Source organism: Neophocaena asiaeorientalis, unplaced genomic scaffold (genome assembly GCF_003031525.2).
Source record: "Neophocaena asiaeorientalis asiaeorientalis breed wild unplaced genomic scaffold, Neophocaena_asiaeorientalis_V1.1 scaffold31, whole genome shotgun sequence".
Classification (NCBI taxonomy): Eukaryota; Metazoa; Chordata; class Mammalia; order Artiodactyla; family Phocoenidae; genus Neophocaena; species Neophocaena asiaeorientalis.
The window spans coordinates 4612470-4637798 of NW_020175320.1; the positions used below are offsets into that span (position 1 = coordinate 4612470).

At 42.4% G+C, this 25329-nt stretch overlaps 1 protein-coding gene across 2 annotated transcripts in view; it reads right to left on the reverse strand.

Annotated features, from left to right (window-relative positions):
* The window catches only part of PDE4B (phosphodiesterase 4B), a 601255-nt gene that overhangs the window by 94008 nt on the left and 481918 nt on the right, over positions 1–25329 (reverse strand). For both annotated transcript variants that reach the window (XM_024765581.1, XM_024765582.1), the window contains 3 exons: positions 25243–25279; positions 25040–25110; positions 14357–14406 (listed from right to left, as the gene is read on the reverse strand). In XM_024765581.1, the coding sequence (XP_024621349.1) occupies positions 14357–14406; positions 25040–25110; positions 25243–25279 (158 nt within the window). The remainder of the gene's footprint in view (positions 1–14356; positions 14407–25039; positions 25111–25242; positions 25280–25329) is intronic.

Sequence of the window (25329 nt, forward strand, 5' to 3'; positions counted from 1 at the left end):
AGGAGAGTAATAAGTAATTCCTCCAACAAAATTAGGAAAGAGATGAGAAGTAGCACATTCCAGTGCCGTAGAAAAAGAGGAGGTAGAGGTAAGTGTTTCTAGAAGTTGAGTAAAACAAGTTACTCAAGACCTGAAGAAAAGGTAAGATTTGGGGAAAAGGAACCTGGTGAGATGCTAATTCTCTAAACTCCAGAAAGTGTCAACAGTTAAATAATTTGCTGAGAGCAATTCTTTATGAAAAGATCAGTGAGACTTAGGAGGAAATTGCACCTTGAAGGCAGGATCATAGGTCTGAGATATTCCAGACTGGGAGGGGTTACAGGAGCCACGTGCCTTAGGATTAAAATACCTGGGGATCTTACTGAGATGCAGAGGTGAGAGCAGCCACTTGGAACCCTGGTGAACACAAGCCTGTGAACAGGGTATGGAGTATTGCCTGGTGCAAAGTGCTCTGCCCAGGGGCTGGAGGCTTCAGCTCTGAATACATGCTTTCTCAGTGACAGGAGCACAGGACTCAGAGGGGAAATGGAGATAATGGAGATGTTCAAACTCACATTTGAGAAGGAGTCCCAAGAATGACCCGGAGAATAGGGTTGGTATTAAAATTTCCAAATTGTGTAAGAGGACATGAATGTTTCAAACCCCATTTGGTGGAAATAAGTAATATACATAAAGAGGATTCCCACCTCACTCCTCCACTCCCACCACCCTGAGATATTTCAGGCCAAAATTAACCTTTTTTGAGATATTTCTCCCTATTAAGTCTAATATCATTGGTTGTGGTCTCTAGACATGGGGCACAAATTAACTGGCATTATTGTACATCCTGTGAAGCCCAAGATTTTCTCTTTTCTCTCACAGCCACTCAATAGAGAGAACAACGTGCCGGATGCTGATGTGGTGTCACCAGCACTGAGGCAGTGTGCTGCCGCTGCCTGGCCACCATCCCAGGTTCTGAATCCTACCACTTTGCACTCCTGGTCTTTCAAAACTATCATATGGTTTTCAAAACATTTCTGTGAGCTGAGAGGAATGGTTATTTTACTGTGTTTTGAAGAATAGTCTCAATTAGTCAGAAGAAATGTAAAGATTTTTATTTTCCTGGATCTTATATACTTTATTTGTAGCAGAGCAGGGCATAATTCTGGTCTGATTCCCAAGATGAGATTTTTGTTGGTTGGCTGGTCCCTGTGATGATTAGTTTTATGTGTCAACTTGGCTAGGACCCAGCTCTTTAATCAACACGGATCTAGATGTTGCTGTAGGCATTTTGTACATGTGGTTAACATCTACCATCAGTGGACTTCAAGTAAAAGAGATGACTCAGATGATGTTGGTGGGCTTCATCCAATCAGTTGAAGGTCTTAAGGGCAAAAACTGAGGTTGCTGGGTAAAGGACAGATTCTGCCTTGAGACTGAAGCGTTAACTCTCGCCTGAATTTCCGGTGTGCACTGTGGATTTCAAACTGCTGGTCCCCACAATCACATGAGCCAAATCCTCAAAATAAGTCACATATACATATGTATGCATGTGTATACGTGTAAATAGAGTCTCCCACGGGCTCTGTTTCTGTGGAGAATCCTGACTGATATGGAACATATCTTCATGTAGCTTTTTCTCTAGAGTCTTATTTCTACGTGGTGCGCAATCAAGATCAGATTCTGTGTCTTATTCACATTAGTACTTCCCCTCTCCACCGGCTTGGAGACAGGCCATAATAAAAAAATGTAGCATAAGGAATACACTAAAACCTGAACAAATGGATGAATGATGTAGAAAGAACTTAGGCCCATGGCCTAAAGAACTAGGATGCTTTTAAAAAGCAACACAGAACATGCATAGTCCAATATAATGTAGTTAGAGTGGGCAGTTCTGACACTAGGCAGGACTAATTGCAAGAGGCTTTCCATAGGTAACTTTTTTTTTTTTTTTTTTTTTGCAGAACGCGGGCCTCTCACTGTGTGGCCTCTCCCGTTGCGGAGCACAGGCTCCGGACTCACAGGCTCAGCGGCCATGGCTCACGGGCCCAGCCGCTCCGTGGCACGTGGGATCTTCCCGGACCGGGGCACGAACCCGTGTCCCCTGAATCGGCAGGCGGACTCTCAACCACTGCACCACCAGGGAAGCCCCGTAGGTAACTTTTGAGTCAGATTAAGAGGACTGGGAATTTCCTGGTGGTCCAGGGGTTAGGACTCCATGCTTCCGCCGTCGGAGGCATGGGTTCCATCCATCCCTGGTCAGAGAATTAAGATTCCACAAGTCTCACAGCGTGGCCTCCCCTCACCCAAAAAAAAAAAAAAAAAAAGGACTGAAAAAAAAAAAAAAAGGACTGCAGGGAAGGTGATTTGGAAGTGTGAGGGGCGTGGAGAGAGTGGTAAATCAGAGGGAGGCCTAGAAACGTTCTGAGGGTAAAGAGAGACAAGCTGGCCAAAACTGTGATGAGAGAGGAAGAAATAATGGAAAACCAGGTCAGTGAAGACAGAGACGCATCATGTTGACAAAAGGCATGAGAAGAACCCTTATTTTCCCCTGGGATAAAAAAGTAACGAACCGTCATGCGCACGCACTCACACACGCACACATGCACATGGCATTGAGCTGGCACATTTAGGGAGCCAAAGGATTCATTGTTTGTCTGGGCAGGTACTCTGCATGGAGATGTAAAGGAGCTGAGTGCCTAAGACTGCCCAAACAAACATGTGAAAAGCCTCTCTCCATGCTTAGGTACCACACTTAAGGCGTGTGTTGACTTCCTAGAACTGAGCCTCTGTTAGCTTGAGGCCCTACTAGCAATGCAGGGATGAAAAGGAAATCACAGTGTCAAGTTCTCCGTAGGATGGCTGGCTCTTTGGTGGGACTGTCCTTCCAAAGCGAGCACACAGAGAATTCCGGAGGGTCAGCCTTGCCTTTGCCTTCAGAGAGACAGTCACATAGCCTAGGAAAATGAAACAGCTTTCTTTCATGAGCCCAATTTTCTTTTTGTGCAGATGGCAACCTAGATTCTGAAACAAATTTTTGTCCCACTGTTTCAAGTTCTCCAAAGCTGGAGCAGCCGGGCAGCTGCAGAGTCATCCAGTTTCTCTGTCCCCCCATAAGTAAGTTCCTCCTTATCAGAATCCACCCCTGACTCAAGGAAGTCCATTTTCCCATGAGTAGAACAGCCATATGGTTCTCCTTTTACTTACAATTCATTGCACTACCTCTCTTTCGTTGTTAATTCTTTTTTCAGTAGATTTTTGAGCACCTGCCCTGTGCCAGGCACTGACCATACAGCTAATGGTATAAGCCATCAAGAAAACAGTCAGTTACAATATGTTAAGAATATTAGCATTTATTTAGTGCTTTCTGAGTGCCAGCCATTGTTCTAGACACTTTACATAAATTAATTTAGCTCTCATAACAATAGTATCCTATGCCAAAGGTCCTATTATTTTCCCCATTGTACAGATGAGGAAACCAAGGCCCAGAGATATTGAATTACTTACCTACAATCATACAGAAAGAAAGGAATAGAACCAGAACTAAACTCAGGCAGTCTGCCTTCCGAGGTTGCCTTCTTAACTGTGCAGGTGGACAGAAGGGGCAGGTGCTGAGTATCGTTTTTTTTTTTTTTGAGGTGCTCAGCGGCCATGGCTCACGTGTCCAGTCCCTCCGCGGCACGTGGGATCTTCCCGGACTGGGGCATGAACCCGTGTCCCCCCTGCATCGGCAGGCGGACTCTCAACCACTGCGCCACCAGGGAAGCCCAGGTGCTGAATATCTTGATAGAGAAAGCCCAGGTGCTAGGGAGCACATAGGAGGTGTGGCACGAGCCCAGACTTGTGGTTCAGGAAGTACTGTATTTAAAGTTCAAATCAGATCATGTCAACCTTGTTCTCAAAATCCTTTACCGGCTCCCCAACTGGATCTACAATAAAAGCTACACGTTCAACCATGGCTTACAAATGCTCTGCCCCATCTGGCCTCTCTGGACCTCTCTGGCCTTGCGCCTCGCCGTCCCTCTATCAATCCAGGTCTCTGGCTGTAGCACCTTTTAGGTGTTAGTCACTGTCTCCACCCACCCAGCTCCTACTCAGTGTTTAGGTCTCAAGTCCAAGTCATGTATTTACAAAGGGCTTCCCCATCCCCTAACCTACATTAATCCCAACCATAACCAATGATAATGATAATTAGAGCAAACAGTAAATAACACTAGTTGGTAGGCAATGTTCTAAATGCTTTACTTACAATAACATTTAAATTTTATAACAATTCTTATGGGAAGAACTAGTATTATTCCCACATTCACGGGTGAAAAAATGAGGCGATATTATGGCATTCTGTACTTTTCTTCATTACAATGATCAAATGTATAATCATGTACTTATTTATTTGACATTTCCTGTGCAGTAAGCGCCACAAGCTCAGGGTCTGAATTCATTCTCTCCTCTGAATTCTCTCTCATTGTATCCCCAGTGCCTAGTACAGTGTCTCATATACAGTAGGCATCTAATAAATGTTTATTGAATAAATGAATAATGGATGTATATGAAACATTTCTCTCAAGACTTACACGTTACAATGAAAGGGATAGATGACAAAGGAATTAAGGGAAATTCTCTGTTATATAGTACTTATTGAGGCTGCAGATAACTCAGTTCCTTTGGTTTCTCTCCTGTTGTGAAATTCTAACCACCCCCTTTCCGTTCGTTATAACATCCGAGGTTTACAGTGTGGGGAGGCCAGGACGGTGTGGTCTAGATTAGAGGGAAGAGCATGGGTTTTCAAGAAACACAGATCTAGGTTTCAGTTCGGACTTAATCACTTACTAACTGTGTGTCTTGAGTAAGCCCCCATATACCCACTGAGCCTCCTTTTCTAAATCTGTGAAACAAGGACAATAACATTGGCAAAACAGTTCAGTTGGTGAGAAAATAATGTCTGCAGAGGGCCGAGCACAGTGCCCAGCATGGAACAGGAGTTCTTCTCCTGCAATCAGAGGCAGGCATGTGGGGCGTTGGAAATGATCTAATGTACTAGACAAGCAGCACTAGCCAGACTAGACCCCAGGAATGTGAAGCCCAAAGAGTAACTGAGGGACAGGGGCAAAGGCTGCATTATCTGACCTGGCTGCCTCCACGGATCAAATGAGCTGGATAATCGCCATGGCCCAAGCTCGCTCCGAGGACACAGTCAAAGAGGGGGTGGGAAAAATACACAAACCTCCGAGGGGTCACTTTTGGTCCATGTCAATAGCTCTAGCTGGGAGTAAGTCAAGACAATAAACCAAGACAAAGATCCAGTGAGTTCTGCTGCCTGTTCTCTATTTCTCGGGGACAGTCCCTGCTTTGTTTCTCTTCTCTCTGGTGAAAGGGCTGTTCCCTGAAATGCTCCTGGTTTCCGAGAACAGCTCTGGAGGCAACTCCATGAAGTGCTGGCCAGATGAGAAGCAAGCAAGATGAATTCACCCTGCCCGCCTGGGACCAAGTGGTTTTGCAGATGCAGGAGGGAGAAAGGGGAATTTAGATGGTCCTCTTCCTTCCTCCTTCAGCTCCCAGTGTCCACATTCATCCTTTTCTAGGCCAACCCGAGCTCCTTCTCATCTCCCTCCCTCCCAATAAAGAGGAGAGAAGGGAGTAGGTGGACACGGGGGTATTGAGAGAGGCATAAAAGTTTCCCAATAGGACTCAAAGCCCTCTCTGATGCTGACTCTGCTAGTAGGTTCTGTCTTCTCTCCAAAAAGAAGCTCTGCACTGCCTTATGCTGCTGTTCTCTGCTGATCTCTGTGGGTTGAAGCACCTGTGCCCATGTAGGTGTGTGCCCAATCCTGAACATGGTTTTTACATACAACCGTAATGGGTTGTGTAGCTGCAATTATTCTATCCTATAAAGTGAAGTCCTCTCAGGTTTATACAAAAGAAAACTCTCACTTGACTAAGATCCAGCTTATCAGCATGCTAATTGGACTTTCTTCTTCACACTCTGTTTTTAAGAGAAAAAGTCACACTTGTGTCGTGTTCTGTTACATTTGGTAACAGCTGCATTCTGCCCCCAGCTCCCTTAGCTTCCCACTGTATGTCCTGGAGACTCCTATCTTCAGCTCTAAATCTACTTCCATAAAATCAGATTTTCGTGGTTTCAGGGGGAAAGAATCTTTCAAAAAAAGACTGCCTTCTGGATTGTATTACTATGAAAGAGAACGTGATCAGAACCTTCTAGAAAGATCTCTACAAGGCTTGTTTTGGTTCCCTACTGATGCCAGCAGGCCTGAGCTCTCACCTGTCACACACTGACCATGTGTTTTGTGCTGGGTGCTGTGGGAAGTGTGTTGTACAACACTAATAACATCGATACCAATATTGACACTTTCTAAGGGCCAGGAGCTACTCTAAGTGTTTTACATGTGTTTATGTATTTAATTCTTATAACCAACATAGGAGATATGTACGATTTCCATCACAGCTTTACAGAGGAGGCAACTGGGACACTGTCCCAAGATCACACAGTGGTGGAGTGAGGATTTGAGAGAGGCAGTGTGGCTCCAGAGTCTTCACTGTTAATCCCTATACATAGCTTTTCTCATTTAGCCTTTCCTGCAATTTTAAGAGTAGAATGCTAAAATACCCATTTTCCAGATAAGAAAACTGAGTCTCAGAGAAGTAACTTGTCTAAAGGGCCGACCCATGATCCCAAGCCAATTCAGTTCAATATGCTGAGTACCTACTTTGTGCCAGGCTCTGTGCTAGACATGAAGAGCATAGTATAGTGCAAGAAACTAGTCACATATAGCCATTTTCATTTTTTTCCATTTCTTTTAACACTGTCGCTTCTTGCTGAAGTGATGGATAATAAAGAGTTCACTTTGAGTGAAGGAAAGTCACCTGCAGTCAAGATTATCCAGGGATGCTGGTACTGGGCACATGCCTGAGAGCTAGAAGATATTTAGGCCAGGCCGAAGGAAGCCAACTATGAGCCTCAGCTCCTTTCCAATCCTTTTTGATTCAGGAACAAGCATTCACCCTTTTGTCTGATTATTCCATAAGCATTTATTGAGCATCTAATATGTTCCAGATCTTATGCTATAAATTATGGATATATATAAAGAGGATTCATACTTTATCTGGGACCCTCTCAGTTTAGAAGAGGTGAAAATTAAAATAAAGATTACAGCATAATACAACAAGTGCAATAATTGAGATTCTGAGATAATAATTGAGAGTGGTTTTGGATGAGTTGTGGAAGATGGCGTATATGTTGAGATCTGAAGGATAAGAAATGCACTTTCCAGATGGGAATGGGTAAAGGAAGTAGTATTTACTGAGCATATACTATATATCAGGCACTGGATTGAGACTCTATATTTAGTTTAATCCAGACTCTAGAGTCCAATAATCAGATGGTATAAAGAACTCATTCACCGTGACAACGTAAGAAAATCTCTGAGCTGAATATGTGAATGATATTTTCGGGGAAGGGCAGCCCACGCAGAAGGAACAGCATGTACAAAGGCAGGAAGGCAAGGAAGAGCCTGATGTATTTGAGGGACAGTAAGTTCAGTGCATCTCAGCCATTAGCTGTGCACGGGGCCAGGGGTTAAAGGGGGAGGTGAGGACAAAGAAGGAATTAGAAACAAATTCTGAAAGACTTTGCATACCTGGTAAGAAGTAAGGATCTTATCCCAAAAGTAAAGGTTAACCAACTCAGAAAACAACATAATTGGGTTTTAGAAGAATAATTCTAGTACCAGAATAGAAGGTGGATTGAAGTGGGGAAAGACTGAGCACAATAAACCAAGTTGGAGGGCCACCACAATGGTTTAGGAAGGGAAGATGGAGCACTAAACTGAAGGAGAGGAGATGGGGAGGAAAAGGAGGGTGTACGATTAGAGGAAATGACTACAAGGATTGTCTGCGGGAGGCGAAGAGCAGGATAAAGGATAGTGAACAGCCACTCAAAGCCAGGAATATGGGAAAAGAAGGAGAGGTGGAGGGAGGGATGGGTCTGGGCCTCCAGATGAACTCAAAGGGGTTACTAAAGGTGGCTGGATGTCTAGCATTCCTGTACATACTTACTGATAAGTATGTACACACTTACTGATAAGGAGTGCGGGGAGGAAAGGGACAGGGTGGAGAAGGGAGATGAGTGCTGAACCAACATGGTAGATTCTGACAACTGGATATGAAGAAAGCTGTCTGCTCAAGATGGTTCCCTGACTCTGAGCCTGGGAGAGGGAGGCAGGAGACTCCAGGTGTGAGGGGAGGATTTGGCTCTGACTCCTGGGGCCGTCCAGGTAAACAGAGCTGTCAAGAACACCCAGAAACAGACAGATGTTTCCTGAAGGGCTCTCTCTGACACGCCTGGGAGCTGCATGACCAGGCTTGAGGCTGGCAGCAGCTGGGGTTTGGGAGGACACAGGCACGTGGGCAGCCTCCTGCGGGGCTCTGCGGATGAAGCAGCTGAGACAAGGGAAGCTTTTTTTCCCAGCCTCGTCCTCCACCTTTGCTTTAGAGCCCCGGTGCTGCCACAGCACAGTGCCGGCTGGCTGCATAGAGGTTGAGTCATAGATGACAGGCTGCGGCTAGAAGACACATAGAAGCAACAGACAGGGCAAAATTGTGTGTGTGTGTGTGTGTGTGTGTGCGTGCGTGTACATGTGCAGGAAACTGTATTCAGGGAACTATCAAGCACGGTCTTACGGGTAGACAATAGTGATTTGCCTAGATAATTTATGTCACCAGATAAACATCAGGATGGGCTGTGCAGAGCTAAAGGTGAGACACATTTTTAAAAGTGGGGTGTCTCCCTTTAGGGTCTCAATGACAGGAGATGCTTTTGCACACAAAGCCCTCAGGCAACAATATCTAAGCTTTGTCTGAGCTTACTGTAACCAAAGAGAAAGAAAGGCCGGAACTAAGAGGCAAAAAAAAGAAAGAAACTGTGTTTGGAGATAGGTCTGCTACAGTATAAACTTTTCCCTTTCTCTGGCTCACTGCTATAGCAAAACCTGATGGTTGTCTTTGTAAAAAACGTGTCTGTATCTAGGTCCCTGGCAGTGATTTGCTTCTGGGAGGGCCAGCAATCTATTTAATGACTCCATTGACGTCAATAGCATAACTGAAATACTTACTAACATGCATGATTCCAACTTTCAGGGGGGTGGGTGGATGGTGTTGCTCAGCAGTACAAAAAACGTGAAGTGGAATCAAGGCGGAATGAACTCCAGTCTTTAGGCAGCAAGTGAGAGTTGAGATGCTAAGGGTCTCATCAGTTCCATTTAATACTAAGAAACATTCACACTAAATTTAGAAATTAATTTCCAAATAGTGGAATAGCAGTTAATGAGCAGGGTATTATTTTTGGTGACGTTTGCTCAAGGGTAACATTTTAAATATTCACACTTTAGTTGACTTGTCAATGTTTTTTTTGCAACTTACACTTACCTAATTTTAGATGCATATGGAATAATTGCAAATCCATATAAACAGCTTAATGTTGATGCTCTGAGGTAAACTTACAACAGGAGGGCTAATTTAGACAAAAGCAATTCTTATAAGACAACCATTTTTGAAATTATTCTCCGAATGACTAGGACTTTTCTAGTGCATCTGCCCTATCGTCCGGTATGCAGACTGCCTAAATACTCAAGGTGAATAACTAAGGCAATTATCCCAATAATTCAGGCCACACAGCATTCAGAACAAAGAAAAAGAATATCTGATATTTTTGTTTTTTTCTTTTTTTCCTTTCCTCCCTCTATCTCTCTCTCTCCCTTTTTCTTTTTCTTTCTTTCTTTCTTTTTTCTTTCTCTTTCTTTCTCTTTCTTGCTCCTTCCTTCCTTTTTGTTTGTAATTCCCTCCAATTTCTCCTTTTTCATGAGTGGCCATAGCCTTTGGTAACAAGATTGATTTTATTAGTATTTGCTGTAAGTGTTGTAACCCTGCTTGACAGTTCTTGCTTAATGTGGAAAGCGAGAAAACGTTCTGCTTGAGCTGGGCTTCATTTCCAGTCATCTGACTCAGATCAGCTCTCAGGCCATTGCTGTCATTCTCAGATAGCCCTTTACTGGTGCACACACAGCCCATCTCTCAGCCTAGGCTCTGGCTGCTCTGGCAAAGAATGAAAACTGAATCAAGGTCATGACTTTCCGAATTTCTTAAGATCCAAGGTAACTCACTGAGCCTCTTGTCTACTCCTCAAATAGACCCTGCGTCTGACACACACACATGAACCTCCAGGGGAATATTCATAATCAAGCAAAGACATGGGAGGAACTCATACTGAGAAACAGGCTTCTTAGGAGAAAGTCTCTTCTGTTTTATCAACCGGTAAAAAGCCATTTCCTCCCCAGAATGACCTAGAGGACACATATTAGAAGAAATGGATTCCCATGAGCACTAAAAAATATTAATTAAGTCTGTTTCTCACTTAGGCCCAGCTATTTCAGACTTACTGGAAAGCCCTGTATTGTCTCATCCTATTTCTCCATACACAGGCTTTTCCTGAAATACAGCTAATTGACTGATGTTGAAAACCATTATGAGCCGAGGCTGTGCATACCCAGGCTGAGAGACACTTCAAGTCTGCAGCAGTCTAGCCTGAAGTCCTCAAGGCAATGCTCTAGTCATCTTTGTATGGTTTGCTGTCATTTCCGATGACCCATGGCCTTGGGGGTTGTTCTTCAAAACATCTTGTCTGTTACATGGGTGATGTTCCTGCTCAATACGTTTATTAGTAAACTTTGGAAGAAGAAAATTAGTGTAGAATATTCCACCTTACACGTTGATTTGGCTGCTAAAATGTTCCATATATGATACATATTATTAAAAATCAAGTCACATTTATAATAATCAGAAGTGCTGGTCATTAAAAGGAATACTTCTCTAATCCTTTGCAAAGCAAATGATCATTTCGTAAAGGCAGTGAACACTTGATAAGTTATCTTTTCAGTAAATTCTTACTTTCATGACATACCCATGATCACTACTGAAATGCATGCAAAAGCAAGGGATGGTTTGGGTGGGAAAAGTGGGACAATTATCCTACACACACACACACACACACACACACACACACACACACACTACACATACAACATACATATGCACACACTCAATCATGTACACACACACACACACACACACACAGTGATTTTCCTCAATTATCTTTTTTTTTCTGTTGAAAATAATTTGGGGGCCTGAAATCCTGAGAATTACTTCAATTTTCCAGTTTGAATGTGTATAGATGACAGAACCCAAGTTCCTCGTTCCTGCCTTGTCTGGAGTGTTCTTTTTTCAATTCTTTTTTTTTCCCCTTCTGTTCCAATCCTGTAGAGAAGGCCTGGAATTCATGCTTGGGAAAAGGCAAAATGTGATAAAAATCGAGATGCTCATTAAACTCCACAGCATTAACATTTTCAACACCCCCAGGAGGATTTACTACATTTCCTCCTTAATGTGGGAGCATATGATTTCCACATTGCTATATTTTCTGGCTTTTAAATCCTCTATTACTTTACTCTGGCTTTCCTATTTAAAGTATAAAATGCTAACTTTTTCGATTTAACTTTTTTTGTTCAAAATCTATGTGACCATACTAATATATAGATTTAGATAGTGCAGTTATAGAATGTGTCTCGAACTTCTTTCAATTTCAATGCAATAACTGATTTTTAACAGTAGAAACATGCATGGCTTTTCATAGCCATGGAGGTAAAATATTGACTCATTATTAAAATTTAACTTATGAGCATTTTCCTTAAGATAAAGTCCTTAAACTTTATGCAGTTCTCCTGCTCAATTCAACATTTACCTATCTTCCTACTATGTGAAAATAACTGTGCAAAAGTATCTTATATGATAAAGAGAGGAATAAGGTATAGACAGTCCCAGCCTTCAAGGAGCTCCAATGGAGGAAACATATAAGCCACAAATTGGAGTATATCCTAGAATGGAATTCTCTCCATAGCACAAAAAAGGGAGCAATTACATTGAGTTTTTAAAAAAAATCTGGATGCCTTTGCAGAAGAGGGAAATCTGTATTGTAGCATGAGAGCTAAAAACAATAAGCTTGGTTAAACCGTGAGGAGAAAGGTACTGCAGACTGAGAGATTTGCTTTGACTTCCCCTATGAATTTTTTCAGTTAATGATCAATTTGTAAGGGCAAATGTACCAATTTAACCATGGTTTTTGACAACTAACTTTTAAAATGAATTGCATTTCCTTCATTTAGATGCATTTTAAAAAACGTTTTAAAAAGAAAAAAAAAATCTTTCCTCTGGCTTTTCTCTATCTCTCTCTTAAACTTGATTTTTACACAAGAATACAGTAACCTAAGTCAGCCAGGCTTTCCCAACAAACTGGGTTGTTGTTAAATCTGTTTAAATTATTGTGGTTTCTTGTATCTTTTATCTTAGATTTCAACTGAAATACGTGAGTTCAGCATCAGTGCTAATAAATGAAAACCTGATCTCATCACCACGCTATATCATTTTTTAAAGCAGCACTGCAGCTTTCATTTTTTGTGTGTGCTGTGAGCCACTTATTTTTCATTCCCCTTTAAAGTTTCTATTTAAACACACCTCTTTGTCATATGCTGATAAATATTAAAATAACAGGAAAAATCTGCCTGACTTATTTAAGCTGATAATAAAAACAAAACACAGGATGTGTGTGTCCTCCTTCCTTTTTTGACTGTGGTTAAGCATTAAGAAGGTTTTGAAACCTATAATTATGTAATAATTGGTATCACTACATTCTCTGCTCAATGAAAAGTCAGAATTTTTGTAGTTTGCCACAAAGACAGACAAAAACAAATTGCCTAAGTGGTATTGTCATTTCTTTGCTCCATTGTTTTAAAAGAATTTAGCAAGAGACTCTGTACTTGCCAAGCTGTAGTTACTGTGCCAATAATCACAACATGATCTTTCCAACATCATCTTTGGCTAATGAGCTAATTTATAGAACCATAAATATCACATATTCTCCTGAGGTTTGTCAGTATTTATTAAAAGAAAACATAGCTTAAATATTCGATTTGTTGTCAAAACCATCTTAGTAAATTTGGCTAATAGAAATGGTAGTGATGGTGTCTCACAAGTGGGCCAAGATGATGAAATGACAGGAGTTTCGAAACCACCCCCTTTGATCTCTAGCATGTAACACCAGTTACATGTTCAAACACTCTAGTTATTTCGTTTCGTTTTATAAAACTTCTAAAGGACATAGTACATCAGCACACCACATTTTTAAAGTCCATGGATAGAGTACCATTTTCTTCTATTTCATATCATGGGGCTCTAGAGGTAAACTTGACTTTGCTTAATATCTTCCTTTTACTTTTATTCTTGTTCTCAATATTTTCTCACAAACATATGTTTTAAAGCATGTACCATTAATACTTCAAACGCCAGTGAGCCAATGGAACATACTGCCTTTGTTCTCTTCTTTTAAAAGTTGGACTTTTGTATTATTTCTGTTATATGTATGGCCATCATATCAGCAAGAAAACACAACAACCGAGCATGGAAGATCATAAGAATAAAGCAAAGGGAAAAAGAAACCTATGAGGCAACATTAGGTGTTAGATGATCTCAGCATGAGCTCATCTTACTGTTTGTCCTGTGGCTCTACTCAAATCCACTGCCATACTAGTGGGACAGATTAAAGAGGAAAAACTGCACTTTGCACTTTCAAAAATGCCATCTAACTGGTTGCATCTTATGGCAAGAAGAATTCTATGTCCAACAAGTCTCCAAGACGTTCCTTCAAGGTGGCCCTTCCTCTCCACAGCTCTCAACTCCACATGAAAATCGTATGCACAGTACTAAAAAAAAATGAGAGGTTAGGTTTCTCTTACAAAAAACACCTTTGAGGAACAAAGTTGGATGACCTCCAAAAGAAATGATTTGTGACCTGGAAAGAGCCTTTGGTTTCACACCTGGAAAGGATGTAGATTCAATTGGGATGTATAGCTGACACTAAGAGGAAAACCACTAACATTCACCATGGGGCCCTCAGGCCAATGTGGGAGCACCTGGGACGTTTGAGGTTAGCTCTCCTGGAGTTCACTGGGGCCGGCAAGCTGAGGTCATAGTTGCACTCCTGCTCTTGTTCTGGGAAGCAGCATGACCACACATCCATCACATTCTGAAAGCCGAGGCATGCACAGGATGGGAAAATTATTTCATACTGCTTTTCATTTGGTTTCACATGGAGTGAAGTAAAGCTCCAGCCTGCCTTTGAAAAAAGTCACCAAGAGACCTACCTATTTGGAGGGCCGTGATGTGCAAACAAATGCTATTATTCTACAAAAGGTTCTGGAAAAGAGGCACATTTGTTATTTTGAAACATGGAGATAAGCCTCATGACACGGCTTACCTGGCAGGTTGACTCTGGAGACAGATGGCTGACTAGCAGCTGGAGACCTCCTGTGGAGAGGGAGAGAAAGGAAGGTCTGAGTCTCTGTATGAATACCCCTGCCTGCACCCCCATGATCACTGAGAAGTTTTCCAGGTCAGAATGAGCTACCTAGTGACGTAATGCTATCTCTGGAAGGCGGGCTCCTATAACTCGTGGGTGACTGCAATTCTCACATCCAGATGGCCTGGAATTTCCCTATGCATAGCCTCCCGGATGCTGTAGCACTCCAGGAAGGAAGTCATTTACTCCAGGTCCCTAACCAGTCCTTCTGCTTTAGGTTTCCCTGCCCCAGGAGGCCCTCCAAAGATGATACCCTTGCTCAGAAATGACACCAAATATAAGCATGAATCCCAACTCCTTTGGGCGGTGCTATAGAAAGTTACAGCCAGAGGAGCTCTTAGAGATTAATCAGCCCAGGCCTCCCATTTTTCCACCTCAGAAATCTGAGACCCAGAGAGATGAAATCACTCGCCAAAAGTCACACAGCCATTAGGAACAGCAATCTAGGTGGCCTAGCTTACGGAAAAGGCTTTCCATGGTCAAACTGAGCTTTATTCTTGTATCACAAAGCAAGTCAAATGAAACAAGCAAACAAACTCATGCTCCACAAATATTAGGGTTCCTTCTCCTTTTCTTTCTTGCTTTTCTTTCTTCCTTCTTTATCTTTTTTACCCCCCTCCCACCAAAACCCTGATTTTCTTTGCTGCTCTTGCCATCCTTCTCATGCTTTGCCAGACTCTCCAGGATTCAGGGTGCATTGCTAGAGAGCCTCCCAGAAATAGGATAGAGCAGTGGCCCTCAAAATTTAGGGTGCAGAGAATCACCTGCAGAGTTTATTAAGACACACTGATGAACCTTACTTCCAGGGTTTCTGATTCAGTCTGCCTGGGGTGGGCTTGAGAGTTTGCATTTTTAACTAATGCCACGTGGATCTGGGGGCCACATTCCAGAGCCATTGGTATAGAGGGCTGTCTGCCCCACTAAAGAGCAAGCAGGATATTAGCATTGAGCAAGAGAGTGACACTCCAGGCTAATGGGTCTCAAACATGGACGCCATTTGATCACTTGGGGAGCTATTGAGAATATGATTCCCTTCTCCATCCCTGGAGGGTCTATTTCAGGGTATCTGGGACAAGGCATGAGAATCTGTAACTTTACTATTGCTCTGTGAATTCTGATGCACAGGCAAGGTTGGGAAGGAAGCCAAGTTCTAAATGGCCTGCAAAGGGGTTGAAAAGGAAGGGTTTCCCTACCGGTGTGGCCACAAAATTACTTTCCTAGATTTAAAGTATTCCAAATCCATTTTTGGTCCCTTAGGTGTAATATAGCTTCAAGGTAAAAATATCTTATTGTCGCAGGGTCTGATGGATAGGGTTCATATGTATCACTCATTTACCAGCTGGGTGATTCTAGGCAAGGTACTTTTAAACTCTGTGGCATGAAATTTTCATGTATGATGTGGGGGAGGAAATTTTCTCTACCCTTCTAGGTTCTTTTCACTGGTCTATTAATTAAATCGACATAAGACAGATGAACAGGTGACAAACAAGTTTAACTACATACTTAAGGGAGCCCCATAAGAATATGAGACCCAAGGGCAACTCAAGCAGTTGGGACTTATCTGTCACCCTGAGCTAAGGAATGGAACAGGAGCCTAGGGCTTCAAAGCTTAGGAGGGTCGTTCACCAGACAATGAGAAGAGCAGATGATTTGTAATTAGACGTTTGCTCTGCCATACAGATGGGTCATTCAGATAAAAGTTATCTCTGATATTAGCTCTGTCGCTCTTTCAGCCAGGCCCCCAACTACAATTATTTTAGGTAGTTGAAGGAGAGGTAAAAGTTTATCTTGAATCTGCTGGGTCTTGATTGCCTTCAGCTCGAAATAATCCACGTGCCAAAGTGGCATATTTTGGGATCACACATTCTGCTCTCCTGCGGTGACAAGCGAAGGGAAATTGCCATCCAATGTGTGCTTTTCTCTGCTAGGCACTGTGCTGGGTACTTCTTAGCCTCCATTGAGAGTATCATCATCTCACTTTAAGGATAAGGAAACCGAAGCTCAGAGAAGTTAAGAAATATGCTGAAGCACACATGGTTCATAACAGCAAAGTCAGGATTCAAAGCTCAGTCTTTCTGCATCCAAAGTGCATTTTCTTTGTACTAGCCCATCTGCTGATAACACCTGCACTAATGCTGAGGGCTGGTCTTCAGAAATAATTAAGAGATTAAATTCCAAACTCCTTAGCCTGGCATTCAAAGTCTGCTCTTTGGCCTCAACATATGCTTGTATATGTCAACCACTCAGTAAATACTTATTGCATGGAAGAATGAATGAATGAATGAGGGAAAGAACTAACTCATACTTTGCCAAGGCCAAACTTGATCACTTCCTTTTTCTTGAACATGTGCTCTTCCTTTCCTGACGTTGCTCAGGCTGTGCTTCTGTGAAGGAAGCTTTCCTCTCACAAATCAGCACATTTAAGTATCCCCTCCATTCTATAACATTGCCAGTTATGGTAAGAAATATACATATATATTTGGCCTTTGGCTCCATTTTTGGCACAGAGCTCCTAAAATCCTTGGAGCTTCCTAAGTGAGGAAAGCAATCAAGGTGTCTTTTGCTATGTTAATGAGGTGACTTTTGGACCAGCAACTATGTAACCTAAGGAGGGGGTTGCCAGGGGTCGCAACCTTGTGATTAGAGAGTTTGAGCCTTAGGGGCTCCCCTGGTGGCGCAGTGGTTGAGAGTCCGCCTGCCGATGCAGGGGACACGGGATCGTGACCCGGTCAAAAAAAAAAATCTTCTAGAGAGTTTGAGCCTTAGGCCCACCCTGAACCTCCGGGGAGGGGAGAGAGCCTGGAGATTGCGTTCAGTCACCAATGGCCAATGATTTAATCAATCATGCCTTTGTAACAAAGCCTTCATAAAAACTCAAAAAGACTGGGTTGGTGAACACGTGGAGATTCAGAGAGAGGGATGCACTTGGAGAGCGGGAAAGCTCTGTGCTCCTTTCCCCGGCACCCTCTTTGTTCTCTGCATCTCTTTCATCTGGCTGTTCCTGAGTCATATCCTTTTATAGTAAACCAGTGATCTAGTAAGTAAAATGTTTCTCTGGGTTCTGTGAGCCCCTCTAGCAAGTTCATTGAACCCAAAGAAGGGCTTGTGGGAAGCTCCAACCTCTAGCCAGTGGGTCAGAAGCCCCGGCAAGAGCCTGGGCTTCCCACTGGTGTCCCCAGTGTGTGTAGTGGGAGAGGGGTGTGCGGGGGAGGGGCAGTCTTGTAGGATTGAGCACTTAACCGGCGGGATCTGACGCTATCTCCAAGTTATTAATGTCAGAACTGAATTGAATTATAGGACACCCAGGTGGTGTCAGAGAATTGCTTGGATGTGTGGGGGAAAAAAAACCCATTATCAGAATCATACCTTCAAAGGTCAAATGCCATCTTCTCCAAAGAATGTTGTTGTAGGGAGGAGAACTTGCTACCCAAAATGCTCTTGGCATAGCATACGGATTATTTCAAGCTGAAAAGGCCCGAAAGACCGAGGAAGAAACTTTGACCTTTAACAGCCTAAAAGAATGTAAATAGAGGAAGGGAGCTCTGACCACAGATAAGTATAGTATGAGCTAGGTATGGTAGACAGGGAGGAACCCAGCGAAGTCTGTTTGTTAAAATTCCATTCTGTGTGCCATTGTCTGTCTCCGCATGGTCCAGCAAACATTTATTTACCAAACATTTGCTTTTCCACTTCCACGTCAATTGACTTCCTTCCTTTTCAAGTCCCAAACCCCTACCCCACAATATCCTCTTTGGTCTTTAGCTGAAAATGGTGTTTAAGGTAGGGTTTCAGCCACTTTGTCCAGTTACTTAGTTTTCCTGGGCCTCTCCCATGTATACATGCTATTAAACTTCTGTGTGTCTTTCTCCTACTAATCTGTCTCATGTTCATTTATTCTTAGACCAGCCAGAAGAACCTAGAAGGAAAGAGGGAAATTTCTTCCTTCCCGAAAAGCGCAGCGTGCTTCATCTGTACCTTCAGGGTTATTTCTTCATGTTACAACTCATATGGCCATGGACTATCCCCTCCCCTCATCAATGACCCATTGATGGTGGGCTCCAGTTCTGAGCCCTTTCATGTGCCCTCTGCAGGACCTCCCAACTTGCCTCACGTAAAGTAGGAACTCCATACATATTGGTAAACTGTCGATTGAATGAACCATTGATGTGAAAATGATTTGAGAAGCCAAATACCATATGAATGTTTTATCTGGTTTCCTTTCCCTCTATAGTCTTGGTTTTACATACTGCTCACTGTTCCTCAGACTCAGAATATGTTTGTGTTGCTGGACCCCTTGCACATATTTTGCTCATCTGACCACTTTTCTCCTCTTTAAGCGGCAAACTCCTTCACATGTTCTAGGACTGCACTCGGCATCACCTCAGAGGATCCTTCCCTCCTGTGACTAGTCACTGGGCTACCTATACTTTCCTATGCCCCACCCTAGCGCTGCTCTTACTGCATTACAATTCCCATTCTCTTGTCTGTCTCAACTAGGCTGTGAGAAATTTAAACAAAGATTGAATCTCATTCATCTTTGTAACCTTGTAATTGGCAAAGAATTTGGTACGATATAGGTAGTCAATAGCTGTTGATTAGACTGATAATATATTTTTTTAATACTTTTATTTTAACTATCTTCCTGAGTTCCAAAGAAGACTTCTGTGAAAAGAGGCATAGAACCAAGAGACCCTCAATATTGGAAATCTCTGCTTTCTTAATGGCACAGCGACACATAGCACCTGATCCTCCCAATGACTTCTAAAAAATTACACAATTTACATAAACTCCTTTGTCCCAGGAGTTATTTTGAAAATATAACTTTTATTTAGAGTTGTTAATTCGGGTGAGCATCTGTGTGTGTAAGTTTTGGAAAGGCAAGGAGTACGTTTATAAAGGTTCATCACTTTTTCTCAAGAGCTGGTGCAAAGAAGAAGCTCGATACATTTAAATGAATGAATGACATCTGGACGCTGCATTATTGCTTGTGGGGCATGAGAGTACCAATTAGAAAACTGTGATGAGTGCCGGAAGAAAATGGCACTGGTTGCCCATTACGAGCCCAAAGGTCCCTAACTTACAGAAGAATCATAAGTTCTACACCTGGGTTGTAAAGATGGTGATATTAATAGGGAGGATAATATGGCCACAGCAGTTAATATTTTCCAGCCCTGAATAACACAGTGGAAAAAGAGCTGGACTATGAATAAGAAGACAGGAATTCTAATCCTGGTTCTGGCACCTTCTAACCATATAGCCCTGGGCAACTCACTGAACTTCTCAGTTTCTTCCTCACCTGGGGAGAACAGGCAGCAACTAACATTTTCTGCTAATTTACAGAGTGCCAGCTCCTGTGTGAGAGGTTTTACATATATTTCCTCCCTTACTCTGAGGAAATTTGGCTAGGTTCTGTCCAGCTCTGAATGCTCAAGATTTTTATTATTCTCAGTTAATTTAAATCCCATGCCAAAGAACACAAGGCAATGAAAGACTGAAAAAAAAAATCTAGTGGTAATTAATTCTTTCTCAAAGATTTCATACATGTTCATTTAATTATACCTCAGAAGAACATGGATACAGTGATGTTACGTGATCTCCCGGTAGCCACCGGTGATGTGTGTGATGTTAGGGACAGAGTTGGATGATGGGGACAGCTCTTTGCTCCCAGCTCAATTGCCTGGTTATCAGTCTGATGAATGTAGGTACTCTCATTCACATGTGATTTCTCCATCAATCTGTTTAAAGTCAGTAAATGCTTTAGGGAATGCTTATCTGAATTAACAACTCTGAAAGCTACAGTTTCAAAATTCCTGGGACAAAGAAATACAAGCCCAATCAAGCATCCCTCAACAGAACATTTCAAGGAAGTGCAAGGAAATCACCTCAATAGGAACTCTGAGATTTTCACCCTTTGGGTGGTAAAGCTCAGACAGACAATGAACTGCTTTTGCTGAGCAAAGAGCCAAAAGATAAAGGAAATCTTGACTTATGAGAATTATAGTTCTATGTGGGAGTTCCTTTTCATATAAAAACAACACATTATCCAAATGTCTCATGAAAACCATTCCAAGGACATAATTATTGCTTAAATGTTACATTCAAGGCAAGGAGTAGCACTTTGGAACCCAAGTCAAATATCCCAGAAAACAACTTCTGAGTTCCATGAACCTTATAGTTTCAGTTGTTGAAATAAGTGAATATCTGGGTTGGGGTGGGAGGGGGAATGCTCTTAGCATGGTGGATCCATTCCTGACAGATATTCTTGTCTTCAGTTGTTTTTATTTGTTTGAGGGTATTGACTATCTAGGAATAGAATAAAGTGCATTAAATGGACCCTCAGTTTTCCAACCTGTCCCTGCCAGGCAGCTCCATCATTCACTTCTCAGCCCAAACTAGACCAAGGCAATCTCAACTCCCTTTGGTGAAGCTCTAGTGGTGGACATGTTGGTTTTAAGGAAGTACTTGAACTCAGTAAGAGGATCAACTCTGTACAAATATGCGTATGGATTTGGGAATGATCATTAGATGCAACTATTCTACTGCTGGTCTATTATGTTTGCTGAGTATGGTTTGGGCCAGAGGTGACACAAACAGCCATGATTTGGAGGGTGGTCCTCAGCCAGAGTGTGAGAATTAGCTCTGGGTGAGCTCTCTATATGGCAACTATGGTCTTAGGGCACTCTGTATATGGCAAATATGGAGGTTTATGTGGCTCAAAACCCCCAAGGCTATGGAAAAATCTGATCTCGAGAAAGTAGCTTCAGCTGATAGCCTATAATAAGCAGGGTTAGGCTTAATTCCCCAATGCTTTAACAGAGGAAGGACCTCCGAGCCCATGCCAACAAACCAGTAACTAAAAACGCCCTGACACATCACCACTGGCACCCCTTCTCCCTGGAGCTGTGCAGTGTAGTGGCCTTGAGCCCTGCTATGTTAAAGAAGCCTTGGGAATGTATCCTTATTAATCTCTTCCTCCTCAATTCCTACCTCCATCATCTTGGTTCAGGGTTTTACTCTTCATATTTTAATTCCTGAAATGCTCTCCTAGCTCACGTCTCTGCCTCAGGCTCTCTGACCTTCAGCTATTCCATGAGTTCTTCCTAAATGACTCTGTTCCAAAGCCTTCAGAGATTTCGTCCCAAAACCCAGAAGACTGAATAGGTATAGTAAATGGAAAGATGTGAGATAGTAGAACATACATATATTGTTCTCTACCCGTGCTTCCTGACACAGAGCTCCTAAAATTCCCTGTAGTTTCCTAAGTAATAAGGGCACTAGTAGCACCTTTTGTTCTAATGAGGTGACTCTGGGTGGGGTCCTGGATTTCTCCTGGATGGGGGCTGGTCCCCAGAAGCAACAAGCCATGATTAGAAGCTTAGAATTTTCAGCCCTACCCCTCATCCTCCAGAAAAGAGAGAGGGGCTAGGGATGGAGTTAATAATTGCTCATGCCTACGTGAAGAAACCTCCAGCAAATCCTAATAATACAGGGTTCAGAGAGCTTCTAGGCTGGTAAACACATCCACACCAGGAGGGTGATGCACCCCAACTCCAAGGGGAAGAAACTCTTGCACTCAGGACCCTCTCAGACTCTGCCCTCTTCATCTGGCTGTTCACCTGTATCTTTTATCATATCCTTTAATGAACTGGTAAACATGAGTACATGTTTCCTTGGGTTCTGTGGGCTGCTCGAACAAATTAATGAAATTAATTAAGGGGGGTGTTGTTGGAATCTTACAGCTGGTGGGTCACAAGCAAAGATGATAACTTAAGCTTACAACTGGTGTCTGGAGTGGGGAGGGAGGCGGTGGGCAATCTTGTGGAACTGAGCCCTTAACCTGTGGGATCTGATGCTATGTCAGATAGCATCAGGATTGAGTTAAACTGTGGGACACCCAGCTGGTGTCGGACATTTTCTTGCTGTTGTGAGGGGAAAACCTCCACGTATTTGGTGACCAGATGTGTCAGAAGTGAAGTGTTTTGTGTGACTAGTAAAGAAGAGTCACTGGGAAGACAAACCCGGGAGGGAGGAACTGGGTTTTTCTCTACAGAGGAAGGAAAAAAACTGAGTTTTCCTACAAAAGAACACTGCAAGAGAACCAGGATACTATGTTTCAACACTGGCTCTGCTCATCCCGTCAGAAGTGAGCTGTTTTTGCACTAGTCATTTAATTTCCCTGAGCTTTGTTTCCTTGTTCATAGTGTGGTGGCAACATGTGGGTCATAAACATCATTTACGGTGATGATAACTGTGATAATGGATGTGAAAACTCCAAAGTATTGTACTGTTTCTGGATTCAGCAAGAGAAATGTAACTATCACTCATAATAACTCACATTTATTGAGCACCTACTACTATGTGCTAGATGCTGTTATAAATGCTTTACAAATAGTAACTCATTTCATCCTCAGAACAACCCTATCTTATAGATTGGGAAACTGAGCTCTGGAGAGGTGAAATAACTTGCCCAAGTCACATAATTTTCAGTTGGTAGAATTGAGTTATGAAGCCAATAAATAAGGCCCCAGAGGCCATATCCTGTAAAGAAAAAAAGATGGAAAAATGGAAAGGATCACTTCCGAAAAAATAATTTTTGAAACATTTGGTGGTCTTTCTCTAACAATTAGTAATTCAGAGATTTATATGCATGACGAATACTTATGGAGCACACACTATGTGTCAGGCATTCTGCTAATTCTTAGAAAGTCAAGGAAAAGTAAATGTAAATTTCGAGTGTCCTTATGGGGACACGCAGTCTAGTGGTCGTGGCAGAGATCCATACATGATTTGCAGAGTGCTCTGGGGCCACTGGGGGGCGCTCAACCAGGCTTGGCAGGGTCAGGGCAAGCATCCTGGTGAAGATAACACAAATGAGTGTTATAAAAGACAAGCAGGATTCAGTGAGGCAATCACTGGCAGGTGGAGAGAGACACTAGGAAACGAGAACAGTAAGTCCATAATTAGGATGGAGTAGAACATGCAGGGAACAACCAGGCCACAACTGTTAGAATGTGATTCCATGTGGCCAGAGACCTGGTCTGATTGTACACCTCTGTAGTCCCTGGCACTCCCATCAGAATGTAAACCCTGAAAGGGCAGAGAATTGTCTGTTTTGGTCACTATTATATCACCAGTGCCTAGTACAAGTTGGTGCCCAATACATATTTGTTAAGTACACACATATACGTGTGGATGAATAGTACACTAAATAAATACTTGTTGAGTGAATTATTTAACAATAAACAGGAAGCACCACTGCAAATGAGCCTGGGCAAGCCTCTAGCTTTCCTGTATACTGCATCTAACATAAACCCAATCAACTATCAAAGTACCTTGAGCTGGATCATGCGGTGCCTTGAGGCCAAGCACACGCATTTAAACTTTATCGTAATGATCAGAGTGAACCACTGAAGTGCCTCAAGCTGCGGAGTGACATGGCCAAACAGCAAGTGAGAAAGAGGACTCTGGTGGCAGTTTGGAGAACAGTTTAGAAGAGGAGAGACCAACGATGGGAAAACTCCATAGGGCTATGCAGGACTCTCTCACAGGAAGCTCCGGGAAAAGGGATAGAACAGTGAACGAAAAAGTTAGCATTCAAAGCAGGGTTCACTCTCGCTTTTAACAACTCCACACAATAAAAATTTGGATAAAAGCAAAGTAGGGGGTCAATGAATAATTTCACAAAGACTGGAGAGACAGGGTATCCTATAGTGAACACTAGCTGAGACAATCAGGAGATTTAGAATTTGGCCCTGGTGCATCTTTAGCCTATGGTGTGGTTGTTAGCAACTTGCTGGATTTCTGAGGGCCTGATTTCTCCTTCTGTAAAACAAAGAGGCTGAGTCATTTCTCAACATTCTCCTCTAGCCCTACCATCCCAGGATCACTGGTTCTATGACCTTCTCATCCCTGTGATGAGTTTTACATTGCTGGATAGTGAACGGCATAGCACTTAGACCCACAGATTGAAATGATTTCGGAGGAGAAAATTACTGCAGTATTATTAAGTTCAAACCTTTCATTTCACAGATGAGGAGACCAATGTTCAGCCCTGTTAGTCGAAATGGCCAAGCTTATGTAGCTCGTTAAGGGCCGAAGAGAAGATAATCACACTCTTATCATCAAATTACATGAGCCTGTTTATATATTATCAAAAAATAGGCAGCCTGGACCTGCACTTTTGGTACGTGTCATTTTAAGTTTGAATTCTCTGAACTCGTTAATAGTTTATTCCAAAAGAATTTTAATAGAATTTACGGCCTTTACTGATGAGCATTCATACTTTCAAGTGGTAAATACAAAGGTTAAAAAAAAAACCATCTCATGTTTTCATCTGTTGAACTCCTGTCTACTAAGTGTTAAAGGCACAAAGATAATAAGATCTGGACTAATTTCTAACATCTTACCAGTTCTAAAATACTATGGTGATCCATCCTACTTTAAATTTTATCATGTATCCTAACCTAGCTAGGAGGGCAAATTTCCATGCATTAGTGTTGGGTTGTGGGGTTTTTTTTAGTGCTGTTCAGGGTTTCGCCTTTATGGAAAGGATTTATAACTCCACAAAAAGTGCATGCTTACTTGTTGGGTGTTCCATGGAGGTTTGTCAGTACGGTGAAGTTGTTTCTCACACTTCGCAAGCTGGCAAGGACCTATAAGTAAAATGTTTCCACTGTTAGGAATGGTTAGGAACAAAAGGAGAGGAATGGGCAGGTTTAGAGGCTACACTTAGAAACTACACCCAGAGACAGAGCGAGAATGAGGCAGGCCAGCATGATACATACCTGGGCAAAAGGCGTTACAATCAAGTCATCGCCATGTCTGGTGAAAAGAGAGAAAAGAAACATTTTGTAAATGCATTTGAATTATAA